We start from the raw sequence: 17093 nt of genomic DNA on the forward strand, positions 1-17093 counted from the left end.
ATTTGCATGGCTCATGCCCACTTCCACCTACGCCGGTTTACGCCTTAGAAACCCAGCGCAGATTTGGGAGCAAGTGCTTTGTGAATTCTGTGCTTGCCTCTCTGCGCTGCGTCGGCGTAGCATACAGAAGATACGCTACGGCGGCATAAATGTGCGGGCCAATGTGTTTTTTTTTTGCAAAATTGGCAGTCTTTTGTTTATAGCACAAAAAATAAAAACCGCAGAGGTGATCAAATATCACCAAAAGAAAGCTCTATTTATAGGAAAAAAAGGACGTCAATTTTGTTTGGGTACAGCGTCGCACGACCGTGGAATTGTCAGTTAAAGTAACGCAGTGCTGTATCGCAAAAGAAAATGGCCTGGTCATTAAGGGGGTAAATCCTTCCGGGGCTGAAGTGGTTAAGGTAAACACAAGCCCTCTAAATATAAGCTTTATAAAGAAGTTCTTTTCCTTGAATCAGATTTTCGATCTCCGCTTCATCTTCCATCCCGACCTGTGTGATATTTTCTGCTTCTCTTTTATGGTGAATATGTACAAACGCAGCACTAAACTTTGGAGGAGGAAATTACTTTCCTGTGCTGTGGACTGGGTGGATGTCAGCGATTTCATATAAAACAAACTCTGTCTTCATACCGATCTCCCTAGCCACCAGTGGTATGATTTTTTTTGTAAATGTTTTTAGACTGCTCATTTGGCTGAATGCGTTAGATCCTTGTACATTACACAGCACGATGCTTCTCTGAAAGCTCTCCAAAACATTTGCACATAGCTTTCATTCTATCATTCATTCAATTTTTTTAAGCTAAAAAAAAAAAACTCACTGGATAAAAACACTGGTAATAGCTTTTTGTAGTAATGTTTTAGGAGTGTTTAAAGCTGAGGTCCTCCCTAAAAAAAAAGAAAAATTGCCAAAAAGGCTACAAAAAAAATACAAGGGGTTGTTACTAGGCAGATCTCCTAATCCGCCACTTCCTTGCCCGCGGCGGTCTTCTTTCTTCTCCTACTCGCGCTGCCTCATGGGAAATGGGAAGCAGTGTCTTCTGGGACCTTGTGTGTGTTCCCAGGAGACATCCCTCCATTTACATAGCGCCGTGCATCTCGCGCATGCGCAGTAGGGAATTGGGCAGTGAAGCCGCAACGCTTCACTTTCCGGATTCCCTCACCGAGGATGGCCACGGGGCAGCCGAGACCCAATCGATTGCTCGGCTTCGACTGCCGACATCGCGGGCACCCTGCACAGGTAAGTGTCCTAATTAAAAGTCAGCAGCTACAGTGTTTTAATTTTTTTATGCCGGACCTCCGCTTTACGAGCATTAGCATTTTATTGTAATTTTTGCAGTAAAAGGAAAAAAAAAGCTCAAAAAACGCTGTTAGTAGCGTTTAGGAGAATTTAGCAGCAAAAAACAAACAAACAAAAAAAAAAACTGCTATTGTATTATTCTTCAGAAAAGTGCATTAAGTAAGTAGGCTTGGTTTTTCCTGGGCATTCCCCAGGCCTTTGTTGAGAAAAGTGCATTGCAACCTCAATTCATTTCAATTGCTCCTCCATAGGCCACCAGCCTGGGAGTACTGTTAAGGCTTAGACGGTTCCTTTTACACAATCACTTCTTTGTATAGGTCCCTAGGGAACCTCTAACAGGTCCCATATGATGGAATTATAGACACTTAGCTAGATTCAGGTAGAGTTAGGTCGGCGTATCAGTAGATACGCCGACCTAACTCAGAATCTGCGCCGATCTATGTTTAAGTGTATTCTCAAACAGAGATACGCTTAAAGCGGTGGTTCCCCCTTAAAAACAACATTTTTTTATTCCACTGCCCCCCCACATTCCATCACGATTAATGCTCTTAATATTTTTTTCCTGCTGTACATACCTTAGTACAGCATATTCACCCGTGCATCCGGGTTGCGAGTCCCGCGGGAGTGGGCGTTCCTCACAGGCTGTTGATTGACGTTTTCCCCAAAAACGAGGTCTCCCCCCGTCGCGTAAGCCGCGTCACGGTTGGCGAAAGGAGCCGAACGGCGAGTCGGCGCTATACTGCGCATGCGCATCGCCGTTCGGCTCCTTTCGCCAATCGTGACGCGGCTTACGCGACGGGGGAGAGCTCGTTTTTGGGCAAAACGTCAATCAACAGCCTGTGAGGAACGCCCACTCCCGCGGGACTCGCAACCCGGATGGACGGGTGAATATGCTGTACTAAGGTATGTACAGCAGGAAAAAAATATTAAGAGCATTAATCGTGATGGAATGTGGGGGGGCAGTGGAATAAAAAAATTTTGTTTTTAAGGGGGAACCACCGCTTTAAACATATCTAAGATACGACGGCTTGCGCCGTTCTATCTCAGGTTGCAATATTTAGGCTGGCCGCTAGGTGGCGCTTCCATTGCGGTCGGTGTAGAATATGTAAATCAGTACATACGCCTATTCACGAACGTACGCCCGGCCGACGCAGTACACATACGCCGTTTACGTAATGCTTTATCAGGCCAAAAGTTATTCCAACAAATAGTTGGAATAGTAATGTTAAAGTATGGCCGCCGTTCCCGCTTCGAAATTCGAAAATTTTACGTCGTTTGCGTAAGTCGTCCGTGCATAGGGATTTACGTCATTTAGGTCCACGTCGAAATCAATAGGCCCATGCGGCGTACTTAGCCGCAATGCACACTGGGAAATGTAGGCCGACGGCGTTCCAAAAAAACGTCAAAAACGTAAGGTCAAGCCCCATTAACATAAAACACGCCCCCTCAGCTAAATTTGAATTAGGCGCCCTTACGCCCGCCCGATTTACGCTACGCCGCCGTAAGTTAGGAGGCAAGTACTTTGAGAATCATGTACTAGCCTCTCTGACTTAAGGCGGCGTAGCGTAAACACGCTAAGCTACGCCGCCGCAAAGTTAGGATACCCTACGTGAATCTAGCTAACTATATTACCAAAAGTATTGAGGCGGCTGCCTTTACATGCACATAAACTTTAATGGCATCCCAGTCTTGGTCTGTAGGGTTCAATATTGTGTTGGCCCACCCTTTGCAGCTATAACAACTTCAACTCTTCTGGGAAGGCTGTCCACAAAGTTTAGGAGTGTGTCTATGGGAATGTTTGACCATTCTTCCAGAAATACATTTGTGAGGTCAGGCACTGATGTGGAGGAGAAGGCCTGGCTCCCAGTCTTCACTCTAATTCATCCCAATGGTGTTCTATCGGGTTGAAGTCAGTACTCTGTGCAGGCCAGTCAAGTTCCTCCACCTCGCTCATCCATGTTTTTATGGACCTTGCTTTGTGCACTGGTGAGCAGTCAGGTTGGAACAGGAAGGGGTCATCCCCAAACTGTTCCCACAAAGTTGGGAGCATGAAATTGTCCAAAATGTCTTGGAATGCTGGGGTATGTTGGGGCCAAGCCCAAACCCTAAAAACATGTATCTGGAGATGTGAATTCACAAACCATAAATAAAGTACTATATCATACATTCTCTGCAGAAACCAGTTCGCTGGGCTCTCTTTTAAGAAAGTCACAAGACCAAATTGAAGAGTGCTTTCTAAAAGTGGAATCAGAGTTCAGGCAGAACTAATGCTTGGCTGGCTCCAACTGCATGTCTGTTACCCAAGTCTCTTCAGAAGTGATCACAAGACCAATGAAACGACATTGGAGAATTTGCAGAAAAAGTATATTAGCAACATTTTTATCATTTAGGCATTTGAAAAAAATAAGGACAGTAAGGCTGAGAAGCATTTTTTTTTATTTCCACTTCATAATATGGCACCCGTGGGTACTACTAGTCCCAGCACTTGGATGTAGTCCTTATAAAAGCATGTGAACATGAGCTGCAAGCAGCTGATTGTGACCTCAGTGGCCAGAAAAGGACTGGGAACCCTGCCCTGTAATGTCACATGCAGAGCTCTGAAAAATGATTGTGTAAATTCCCTGGCCTGTACACATAAATCTCTGGTCAGAAATAGAGGTAACTTGTCCTTTCCAGAAATTCTTCCTCCATCACCAAATTATACTCCATTAAGCTGGAAGATGTGTTTGTGAAAACGGCTGAAGAAATGTTTTATTTTTATTTATTGTGCAAAAGCTACCACCTAGCGATTATAGAATATATCCAGTGGAATATGATTGATGTATGGCAGTGAGGGCAAACCTTGGCACTCCAGATGTTTTGGAACTACATTTCCCATGATGCTCAACGACACTGCAGAGTGCAAGAGAATCATGGAAACAAATGAGTACTGACCATGATACTTTTTTTATTTGCATTAACATCCAAATGAGTCAATGAGTACTGCTTGGAGCTTGCAGAAGGGGCGGTGTAGCCTGATAATCTGGATGCTAGTGCAAATAAAAAACACTATTCAAATTGTTTTTATTGCACGTGCACCAATACGGCTACAATCTCCTCATAATATTGTATACTATATTATACATGAGACCACACTCCCTACAGTATTTAATAAGTGAACTCAAAATTGAATTGCCCGAACATACACGCCCATCGCAAGCCTGAGTAACTCTATAAAAACGCCTTTACCAACACCCCAGTACACCTGTGCCCCTGGTTGGACTATCCAGGTTCCCTCCGACTACGCAGACCACCCATAAAGAGGGGCTACCCTATTGTGTTTCCGCAAAGCATGTGCTTAATTCTCGCTCTCCTCCTCCTCGGCCCCAATAACCCCCATCAATCACAATCCAGCCCCCCCCTGGACTAGTACCCCACTATCTGACTGATATTTGCCCGTATGACCGCATTAATGCGGAACACTTCTTTGACAAAGACTCCTTTCTCAGTCAAGAAGCCTTGACATGGCGGGGAAAAAAATGACCCTATTGTAACGGCTACCCATGTAGTGAGAGGGTCTCAGCCGTTGGAGACGTCCTTTTCCCTGGCAAGCTGCGATATGCAGGTACCGCCGGTATATCCCATCGAACGCCCTTTCAAGAAACGAGACGGGCTACGTTTGCAGAGTCAAGCAGGACTGACTTTTAATGCCACATTTTTCTTCCTTATATCTGGTTACAAACTGTACAGAAACAAATGACACTCCCCCCCCACCCAGGGGGGGCTTAAATACACATACTTTGAAATAATGACATTCCCTTGAGCCAATCAGTCGCTAGCCGTTTTGGCTCCTAAACTTAACTTGATCAGACAATAGAATTCAATTAACCTTTAAAACAATTATCACTCACACATAATCCCCATCAGCCTACACCTCACAGGGGGCTGTTACCTACACAAAAGAGAGTTCTCATTAGCTATGCAAAGGGAACATTAGCATTCAGCAGTGGAAGAATCCCTTCTATAATTAACCCTTTGAGCTCAGAATACAATGTGGTACATCCAATTGTGGACAAGCCATGCAGTTCCTTGTAGTCCCTCCCTGCATGAAGATTATCGATGTCCCGGCAGCATGCATAGGTCCGTTACACCTATTTTACCTTTCGGACTTATGTCCAATTAAGACACCCACCCAAACAGGCTTTCAGAATACACCCGACCACGCACTCCATTTGAATCCCTGTGCTCAATGAAGAAACCTCAAACTCATCTAATCTCATACATATACTCGCTTCTCTTTTCCGGCCAGGACCTAACCGGTAAAGAAGCCTGTAAAAGGTGGAAGCGGGGGCTATCCCTTGACGTGTCTGCCACAGAATGGGAGCGACTCTGTGAATATTTACATAAAAAGGCATTGTAAATGACTCGTTGCAGGAAAATGGCTTTAAAATTCTTCTCCAGGTGGTACCCCCCCCCTCCTGGTTCACAAATTCCCCCCCCTCCCAGGCCCATCCACATGCTGGAGGTGTGAAGCAGATACTGGTTTCCTCACATCTGGTGGTTATGCCCATTTCTTCATAAGTATTAGTCAGGTGTCCACAATCTTATTTCTAAAATTACTACCTATAACTTTGACTTTACCTCAGCTCAATTGTTACTGCATCACACATCCCTCCCTAAATCTGCCGACTTCAAATCCCTAGCTATGCACTTGGCTAAATGCAGCAAGAGCATGCATTTCCAATTTTCGGGGTAAAAAAGAGCCCACCAAAACTATCAGAGCAGATACAGAAGATTGCGGAGATGGAGGAGCTCATACACGTAGCAAGGGACACTCCTCCCAAATATACAAAAATATGGCATTCTGTATTCCACCCTTTTGTCGAATCCTCTACGATTCTGCTCTGGGCTCTCTTCTTTTCAATCTGGGGGAAGATGGGGACCTCCCCGTGACTATTCTTCACCTTTTCCTTCCTTCTCTTCCCCATGCCCCTTGTGTCTTCCATCCGTTTTCCCCCATATCCCCTCCTACTCTTAACCCTTCGAGAACACCTCACCCCATCACTCCTTCCCTTTCCCATCCCATGTTATATGTCTTGGGTCCCCCCTCCCCCTTTTTTTTATGACCTCTCCCCTCTTCTTTCCGGGACCTGTAGCTACTGTTTGGTTTGGGAATCAGTTCCTGTCGCACTATTCCTATAATGAAGATTATTCTATTAGGTGTGTGGGTTATGAGTTTGGTTGCCTTAAAACTTTTGTATGGGCATCTTATGTTTATATATACCATGACCTTTCTTATACTTCTTATACTTGTTTAGCATCTCTCTGTTTACTTAGCTAAACTTTATAATGAAAATCAAGCATCCCCTTTATTAAAGCGGAGGTTCACCCTAAAAACAATTATATACCGTTACATCCAGCAAACTGCCGACATCTACAGTATGCTGGTATTTTTCTTTCTTTTTTTTCGCTGTACATACCTTCTTTTAGAGTCTCTTTACACCCGGCTTCCGGGTTCTCACTGCCCCGGGAGTAGGCGTTCCTATGAAGATGCGTAGATGATTGACGTGCGGGTAGGCGCGTCACGCGTTTCCGAAAATAGACGACTGGACTCGGCTTTTATACGGTGCCTGCGCAGTCAGCTCTACACGGCAGGCGCAGTATAGAGCTGAGTCCTAGTTCATCTATTTACGGAATGCAGCTGGAAACAAAACCGCAAAATTTTAACCCTTGAAGGCCCTGAAAGATTGTGTGTGTTTTCATGGCAGCACTGGGAACATTATTTTTTGCGTTGTGCTGTATACATTTGTATTTTTTGAAAATATCTTTTCTACATAAAGAACTGGTTCTCCGAACAATTTGAGATTTATTGAATATTATTCCTCACAAACATTACGTGGAGTTAGAGTGGTAAACCTTAATGAGCGCAGAAATCCTTTTTGTTGTAACTATTTTCGGAACAGCGTGACGCGCCTTACCCACACGTCAATCATCTACGCCTCTTCATAGGAACGCCTCCCGCGGGAGTGAGAACTCGGAGCCTGGTGAAAAGAACTATAAGACAGTAAGTACAGCGAAAAAAATAATAATATACCAGCATACTGTAGGTGTCAGCAGTATGCTGGATGTAATGGTATATAGATGATTTTTAGGGTGAACCTCCGCTTTAAACAGTAGGTGCCAAGAAACTAACAAACAGTTTATTTATTTACCGTATTCTTTGCTAATGTTCTCTGAAGGGAAATCTGAGTGAATACATATTGTTGTGACTTGTTTCATATTATATGTTTGTCAATTTGAGCCCAATAAAGCTCTTTGGAACCAAAATTAAATTGCCCATTTATACATATGCAACCCTGCATTCTTGAGATTTGGTGTTGGTCCCTTTCAGGGCAGCCATGCCCTGTTGCAAAGGGTTTTTTTTTTTTTGCTATGCACAAGTCAGCTTGGTCACATTAGAGGAAAGTTTTATGAAGGGACAAAGTAGCCCTCAACACATTTCAAGACATTATCATTACCATAATCGTATGCCATTATTATATGTTTCTTGTGCAAATTCACATATGATAAATAGGAAAATAAATAGGAAATTTTATGAACATGTTAAGCTGGCACTTACCACTGCTGGCACTGCCCTCTCTGCCATCCCTTCGACTTCGGGCACTACTGTCTCTACCAGATCTTACACGCTGCAAAAGGAGAGAAACATACTGAACTCACTAAATTGAAACTAAAGAATATAGGACACACTGAAAAGAAAAAGGTGTTCACCAATCAGATTCCTATTTTATTTCTAATATGCAAATTAAAAAAATGAAATGCATCTAATAATGAACAGTTCTGATTGGTTTACAAACATAAATTGTGAGGAACATACTTTCAACTATAAAGAGCATGCAGAAAGCATAGGCATGCTAATTTACACTTGCTTCAGTGCTGGAGGGCTCCATTTCAAAGGTAAGGCCTGTCATACTGCGCTAGTAATGTGGTGCATACTAGCACTTTAATGTATAAATGCTCTTTGCTACTTTTGAATGGCAAGCACTGAAGATTAGCCTACATGTTTATTATGTAAGGTGAAGATGGATGGTGGGACAGGTCTCCCTGATGTAGTCTTACAGTCCCGTAAAAAAAAAAAAAAAAAAAAAAAAAAAAAAAACACCCCCCTTTAAAATAATCACATTTTGTTGCTTTGTAACCTGCAATGAAGATAGACATCTTTTTTTTTATCCAGCTGTATTTACTTTACTTGCAACCTATAACATCCAAGTGAAAGATAGAACACCAACATGTCAGACAAAAATTAAACAAAATTTGAAAAACAGTTGGAAAAAAGGATCACCCCTCCTAAAAATGACTTGTAAAACTCATCAGGTCAAATCTCGCCATTTGACTTCCAACTGTGATCAGCTGTGGTTATTTTGATTATTTAGCATGAAAAGATTATTTACTGGAGCATTTCAGTCCCTGATAGTGCAACTGAAGCAAACAATAAAACATGGGTGGCAAGGCACTGCAAAAGACCCCGGGACAAAGTTGTGGACAGGCACAAGTCAGGAGATGAATACAAAAAAAATTCAAAGGCTTTATCAAAGCCTAGAAGCACAGTCTATTATAAGGAAAGTCGAATGTATTCAGTACAACACAGACCCTCCCTGGATCAGGACGTCCACTCCGAACTGGATGAAAGAGCCAGGAGGAAACTGGTCAGAGAGGCTACCAAGAGGCCTACAGCAACTCTGAAGCTGTGCAGGAATTTATAACAAAGAGATGTGGCTTGAATGGAGGGTAGCAAGAAAAAAGCCACTCCTCAGAAAGGCCACATTCTGTTATGACTGAGCTTTGCCAAAGCGCACATTGAAGGATTCTGAGGCCCCATGGGAAAAGGTGTTCTGGTCAGATGAGACTAAAATTTTATTATATAGCCCCAACACCAAACAATATGTCTGGTGGAAATAAAATACAGCTCACTGAAGCCCCCTGAAGACGTTAACCAACGAAACATACATCGGTGGCGGAGGCCATCTTGGCTCCCTTTTATTATGTATTTTTAAAAAATAAACAGTATCACACTATTGGATTTTTCCTTCGGTCTTTTATATATCCTTGCCCGGGGACACTGAGAATGAGGTTCACACAAGTTATTTTCCCTGTCAGCATGTGTGCAGGCACAATTCCTGCTAAAGCTTTTACTTGACTATGTTTTTCGTTAAAGTAGTCAAATATTTCTGGGTAAACGCATCCAATTGTTTGAGCACGTTTTGGGGTGAAAGAAGATTACAAAGTTTTGGTGGTGGCATTATCACTTAAACAAGAATTACAGTCGTTAAGAAGATTTGAATATCAATTACACTGTAATGCAACAGATTTTGACTAGATGATAAGAGACACTAAACAAGCACTGCAATTGTGCTGTAGCACTTTTTGTCATTTATTTATTTTTGTTCATATTCATATAAGTTATTAATGGTATATGTTTAATAATTTTTGATTTGCACAACTATAGGGTATTTATATTTTTGAGATATTAGCCTGTAGTTCAGCGCCCTCTTTACACACTTTCACCTGTTGCAATCAATTATTTGCCAATGAGGAGCAGCTTTATATTATATTTTAATTTATTTAGTAGTATTGGCGCTGATTATCTCCACACACTTTAGAAGTTTAGGACCCTGTACGATTGTAAAGTATCTGAGGATATCAGAAACGTCTGTATGTTTAAAAAAATTCAATAAAAAAAGATTATAAAAAGATAAAAAAAATAAAAATACTATAGCTTTAACTGAACTTACATGAGATCTCACAAACAAGTTTGCTAGAAGGTAGGTTCTGAAGACTAGAGCCTGAAAGTAGCTGGAAGAAAGTTCTATGGTCTGATTGAAATAATTTCATAATTTTTTTCCCAATTAGACTAAGCGCTATGTTCAACATAAGCCAAAAAAACAGCATCATCCCTTTTGTGAAACATCGTGCTGTCATTATCATGCTTTGGGGATGTGTCTCTACAGAAGGTGCTGGAAGACTTGTAAGGGAAGAAATAAGGCAGGAAATAACAGGGAAATATTGGCGGAAAACCTGATAAAGTCTGCAAGAAACCCGAGCCTTGTGCCGTGTACACACAATAGATTTTTCGGATGAAAAAAGGTACGATGGACTTTTTTCATTGGGGAAAAACCGATTGTGTGTGGGCCCCATCGGACTTTTTTTCCCCATCGGTGTCAAAAAAGAGAACATGTTTTAAATTTTTCAGATGAAGAAGAAGAAGAAGAAGAAAAAAAAAAAAAAGATAGGGAATTCCTATCGTCTCCATCGGAGAAAAAATCCACGCATGCTCAGAATCAAAGGCGATGCATGCTCGGAAGCCTTGAACTTAATTTTTCTCGCGCTCGTCGTAGTGTTTTAACGTCACTGCGTTTTGACGGGTCGGAATTTAGTCTGATAGTGTGTAGGCAAGACTGATGAAAGTCAGCTTCAACGGAATTCCGACAAAAAAATTCCGTCAGATTTTATACCATCAGAAATCCGATCATGTGTACACGGCATTGGTAGTCGATTTGCCTTCCAGAAAGACAATGATACCAAGCGTAAAGCCAAATGTGTACGTACAGGAATGGCAATGTCCTGAAATGGCAGTGTCAGAATTCAGAGGTCAGTCCAAAAGAGTATTGGGCTGTTGATTTACAATCCCCTTGCACTGGACTGAGCTTGAGCATTTCTGCAAACAGGAATTGTGAAAAATTGCAGCAGTAATACATTCACATTAATAAAATTCATCTCCCACATGCTCTCAGTTAAGATTGTAATAAACGCTCTTGAACCAACTGACATATTTCTGGAACAAAAGAGCAGCCTGGAAGGGATGCTACTGACTGAATTATCCGGCTGAATCCCAATGTGAAAATGTGTGCTAAAAGAATGTAGGGAATCTAAAGATGAAATATTTGTTAAATGAAAATTCTTGGCTTCAAAAATGATGCCATGAGCATTTAAGGACATTGTTTTCTGTGCAGGCTGAGATGAAGTACAAAAATTGAGTAACAAGCAGAAATATATATACAATTTAAGAGATACCTACAAACAAACCACACACTGCTAAACCGGCTCTCTAACAAACTACAAACAGCTAATCAGGGTGGTTTTACAAACTACACACAGATGAAAACGATGCACAGCTAACCAGGATCTTTCACAAACTACATACAGTTAACCAAGCATTCTACCAGACTACACACTGAAAACCAAGTAATTTAAAATAAATACACTCTGCTAACTTTGACCGTGTAACAAAGCTACACACAGCTAAGCAGGACCTTTTTTTCTTAAAAATAAATAAATAGGAAAAAAAACAAGTGATAAACTTTTCTTTGAACTGAACTCTGCAAGCAGAATATTCTACGAGTTAAAAAAAAAAAAAAAAAAAGTAATTGATGATTCAATTTAGCATATGTTTGTTAAAGCAGGAGGAGGTGTAAAAAAAAAAAAAAAGAACAAAGGGAGGGGGCAGAACTATTATGCCGCATACACACGACCGTTTTCCATGACGTGAAAAATGAAATTTTTTAAAATGGTCATTAAAAACGATCGTGTGTAGGCTCCAGAGCATTTTTCTCGACTAGAAATATGGCCATTACAAATTTAGAACATGCTCTAATTTTTCACGTCGTGTGTAAGCTATAATGTTGTGAAAAAAACTTGCATTTCTCAGAAGCAAGTTATGAGACGGGAACACTGGTTGTGCTAAAAGTAGCATTTGTAATGGAGATAGCACATTCGTCACGCTGTAACAGACTGAAAAGCACGAAGACTGAAAAGTGCAAATCGTCTCTCACCAAACTTTACTAACACAAAATCAGCAAAAGCAGCCCCAAGGATGGCGCCGTCCAAATGGAACTTCCCCTTTATAGTGCCGTCGTACGTTACCAACGCGATTTGCTCAAGATTTTTTTTTTTCACGATCACAGCAGGCTTGACAAGAATCACGTCGAAAAAAACGTTGTTTTTTTCTAGAACATTAAAAATGGTCGTGTGTATGCGGCTTAAGATAATCAGGCTTTATGCCCTGGATGGTGCTGTAAAATAGAACTTTTTGATTGGAAGAGCGTACACAGAGACTACCTCATCCATGGGATGCTTTTCTATCGCTATCCAATCATAGTCTCAGCCATGCTGAATTACCTTGACTGCAACAGGCAAAAAGAACATGATCAAGAACTGTGATAGATTGGAGGTTTTACCCTAGCTCACTTATGACTCATTTGGTCTATGTTTAAGTAGATATCTGCGTGACATGTCAGCATTAGAGCCAATGAGAAAAATTAAGAAAACATATGCTATGAGGAAGATGAACTATTTATAAATTGATTCCCTTATGTGTGCATAGTTTGTTTCCTCATCCTCCGAAAAGAGCTGAAAGAAGAATATGGAATGGAAAGGCAGACAAGACGAACAATATATTCAGCAACATTTTTAGAAACATAGAAGAGTAAGGGCAGAAGAAAGTCCAAGTGATCCATCAAGTTTTGCCCCATTTAAAAAAAAAAAAAAGGATTTTTGTACTCACCGTAAAATCCATTTCTCTGAGTTCATAGACGGACACAGCCTTTATTGACCTTAGGGTTATGCTTCTTCCTGGTAGAAAGAAGCATAACCCTAAGGTCAATGAAGGCTGTGTCCGTCTATGAACGAAAGAGAAAAAAGTATATAAGTTTATTTGTATTATTGTTAATGTATAGATCTACGTTTGTCCCAAGCATGTCTGAGTCCACTTTTGACTGGCTCACGACCTCTACTGCAAGTCTATTTCATTCATCAACTACCCTATCCTAGGAAGTTTGAGATCATGATTGCTCACATCTTTGACCTGCGAAATCTTATCCCACTTCAGGTGGCGTCTCAATTTGCAGAAGTGTAAATTTTCATCCAACTCGAGTACTAGAGTACCAAGGAGTTTTGCTCAACACTTCTTTCTGTTCTGTGTTTCTCCCACAGCGGCAAGTTTCTCGAAATCCAGAGGATTACAAAAGCCGCGATGGCCAGAGATTCCTCTGATGGCTATAAAATGCAGTTTTTGTGTCTGCTATCATTTGCAATCCCAGTGGTCTCATAACTCCCAGGTGGTGACAAAGGTGAATTTAGTTCATCTGCCTTTACCAGCGAGATCATCATTCACTCAGAGAACAGTCCTGCCTCAGGTGATAGCTCAGTCTTCTCAAGTGGTGGACCAGTTGAAACAATCGTTCTTGGGAAAATCCTCTACAACCTTTGCCCTCACTATTATGACTATAGATTTAGAGTCGGAATGGGTTGGGGCTGGGGTGCCCATTGTGTAGGCCAGTTTGATTGAAATGTTACTCGGAAATACAGTTAACTGAAAACCCTCTAATTTAAGACCCTGCAATGAGCATATCCTGAATATTCTGTGTTGCCTCTTGGAGGTGGTGCGTTTGGGGTCTTTATCATGTTGGGATGGGTTTCTCTGAAGGGGAGGGGATCATGCCCTGCTTTAGTATTTCATAGTACATGTTGACATCATGGTTCCCTCAGTGAACTGTAGATCCCCAGTGCCGCAGCACACATGCAGCCCCAGACCCCAGACCATGACATTCCCACCACCATGCTTAACTGTAGGCAAGACACACTTGTCTTTGTACTCCTCACCTGTTTGCCGCCACACATTCTTGACACCATCTGAACCAAATAAGTTTATCTTGGTCTCATCAGTTCCAGTAATCAATGTCCTTAGTCTGCTTGTCTTCAGCAAACTCATGTTCTTGTGCATCATTTTTGAACGACAGCAATTTGATGCAATGTGTGGCGGTATGGTCCTGAGCACTGACAGGGGCTGAGACCCACCCACCCCTTCAAACTCTGCAGAAATGCTTGGCAGCACTTCATACGTCCATTTCCAAAAGTAAACCTTTGGATATGACGCGGAGCATGTGGAAACTCAACTTCTTTGGTCAACCATGGTGATACCTTTCTGAGTGGAACCTGTCCTGTTAAACCGCTGTATGGTCTTGGCCACCGTGCTGCAGCTCAGTTTCAGGGTCTTGTCAATCTTCTTATAGCCTAGGCCATCTTTATGTAGAGCAACAGATTCTTTTTTTCTGATCCTCATGAGTTTTTGCCATGAGGCGCCACGTTGAACTTCCAGTGACCAGTATGAGAGAGTGAGAGTGGTAAAAACAAATTTAACACACCTGCTCCCCATTCACACCTGAGATCTTGTAAACACTAACGAGTCCACATGACACCGGGGGAGGGAAAAAGGCTAATTGGGCCCAATTTGGACATTTTTCACTAGGGGTGTACTCACTTTTGGTGCCAGCGATTTAGACATTAATGCTGTGGTGTTGAGTATTTTGAGGGGACAGCAAATGTACACTGTACACGCACTACTTTACATTGTAGGAAAGTGAAATTTCTCAGTGTTGTCACATGAAAAGATATAATAAAAATATTTACAAAAATGTGGGGGGGGTGTACTATATATTTATATATATATATATATATATATATACATACACACACACACACCACACACAGCACACACATCACACAGTGTGTATATATAAAAAATTGTTTTATAGTTGGCCTCCCTACTTTTGTCCCTATCCCCCAATGTGCCCCCCCCAATATGAAAGCTGGAGACGCCACTGCCTCTTTCTACTTTTTGACATTTCCTCCTCCCTGGTAGTTACATTATACGATACTGAACAAAGATTCAGTCCCTGGTTTCCAGTAGTAATAACTTTCTCTCATACATAAGGGAAAAAACATTGTTGGCGGTCACCATCTATGCTGAATATCTGCATTTTTTTTGCCGTAACAGGATTTTGTGCATAAATGCTCAGGAGCAATTCTTTTGCTCTACTTTTGGAGGAGAGAGAAGATCTATTTTGTCTGCTATACACCCATTTTCCTCAATTATACACATACACACAGCATAGGATTACCTGCTTCCTTTAACTCCTTCATCCTCTCAGCCTTTTCAGCTTTGTTGCAGTATTCTTGGACTTCCTTTAACCCAATATCGGTGCAGAGCCGGACCAGAAAGCGCAAACCTGTTTACAAAAACCCCGCACAAAGAAAAAAAAAAGACTTGAAAAATTTAAAATCCACAACAGACTAATTTTAACAAAGAAAAATGATGTGTATTTATGGGATATTGTAACCCTGCTATATAGGTATTTTGGATTCCCTGAGAGCATACAGAGAAGCCTAGTAAATTCTCTGGTAAAATTGGGTTACATTGACGGTTTTTGGCTCGTCCTCGAAAGCAAATAACGGTCTTGAAGTGAGTGCAGTTTTTTTTATAGTCTTCTCTTGCATGTATTGACTACTGGGCATAGGTGCAAGTGTGGGCATACCCCACTCTGCTTTATGTATCAACCCATGCCTATCTGTCTGGTTCCTAATTTTGTCGGCTTCTGTTTCAAACACCAGATTGAATTGTTGGTGGTGTAATATAGTTTGCCTGCTCGGATTTAGCAATTGGACCTATGCAAAGGAGACAGCAGTGTGGTATATCTTTTTTTAACTACTCTGGCATTGTTTCAGTCTAAGATTAATGCTACACTTGGGCAACCTAGTCTTTTAGCATCTAATTTTTATTTCACAGCCAGTACTGTTCTGAAAAAATCATTTTAGCCCCTGATGAAGAAATTCTCCAAGTATAGGACTTATGAAACCACTGGAGATTACTGTATAAATGAAACTCAGCCTATGCTGTACATACATACACACACAGAAGCTTTGTTTTATAAATAAACTACTTATACATGACAAAGGATTATCGTGGCACTATGGGTTATCCAAAGAGACAGCACAGCAGACGAATATTGCTGTGAGGATCTGTCAGGCCAAGGATGATGCTACAACAATTTGACAGTGACAGGGACAATACTCACCAGCTTCAATGTGTTGCTCCTTCACTGAACAATAGCACAAGGTGCCACCAATATCATTGACATAAAGGTTGCAGAATCCAACTCACCAGTGAGGGAGCAATGTTCTGCTCATTTAGTCAGTAAGAAAGCAAACTAGGGTTGTCCCGATACCACTTTTTTTAGGACTGAGTACAAGTACCGATACTTTTTTTCAAGTAGTCGCCGATACCGAATACCGATACTTTTTTTAAATGTGTCCCCAAATGCAGCCATGTCCCCCCACAGATGCAGCCATGTCCCCCCCATGCAGCCATGTATCCCCCCCCATCCAGCCATGTCTCCCCCCCATCCAGCCATGTCTCCCCCCCCATCCAGCCATGTATCCCCCCCATCCAGCCATGTATCCCCCCCATCCAGCCATGTCTCCCCCCCATCCAGCCATGTATCCCCCCCATCCAGCCATGTATCCCCCCCATCCAGCCATGTATCTCCCCATCCAGCCATGTCTCCCCCCATCCAGCCATGTCTCCCCCCATCCAGCCATGTCTCCCCCCATCCAGCCATGTATCCCCCCATGCAGCCATGTATCCCCCCATGCAGCCATGTATCCCCCCCATGCAGCCATGTATCCCCCCCATGCAGCCATGTCTCCCCCCCATCCAGCCATCGTCTCCCCCCATCCAGCCATCGTCTCCCCCCATCCAGTCATCGTCTCCCCCCATCCAGCCATCGTCTCCCCCCATCCAGCCATGTCTCCCAACCATCCAGCCATGTCTCCCAACCATCCAGCCATCGTCTCCCCCCATCCAGCCATCGTCTCCCCCCATCCAGCCATCGTCTCCCCCCATGCAGCCATCGTCTCCCCCCATGCAGCCATCGTCTGCCCCCATCCAGCCATCGTCTGCCCCCATGCAGGCCATCGTCT

At 42.3% G+C, this 17093-nt stretch overlaps 1 protein-coding gene across 1 annotated transcript in view; it reads right to left on the reverse strand.

Annotated features, from left to right (window-relative positions):
• The window catches only part of IFT88 (intraflagellar transport 88), a 110000-nt gene that overhangs the window by 8868 nt on the left and 84039 nt on the right, over positions 1–17093 (reverse strand). Inside the window, 2 exon segments of the mRNA XM_040340536.1 lie at positions 7900–7973; positions 15241–15343. Coding sequence (XP_040196470.1) covers positions 7900–7973; positions 15241–15343 — 177 coding nt within the window.

Source organism: Rana temporaria, chromosome 2 (genome assembly GCF_905171775.1).
Source record: "Rana temporaria chromosome 2, aRanTem1.1, whole genome shotgun sequence".
In the NCBI taxonomy this organism is placed as follows: Eukaryota; Metazoa; Chordata; class Amphibia; order Anura; family Ranidae; genus Rana; species Rana temporaria.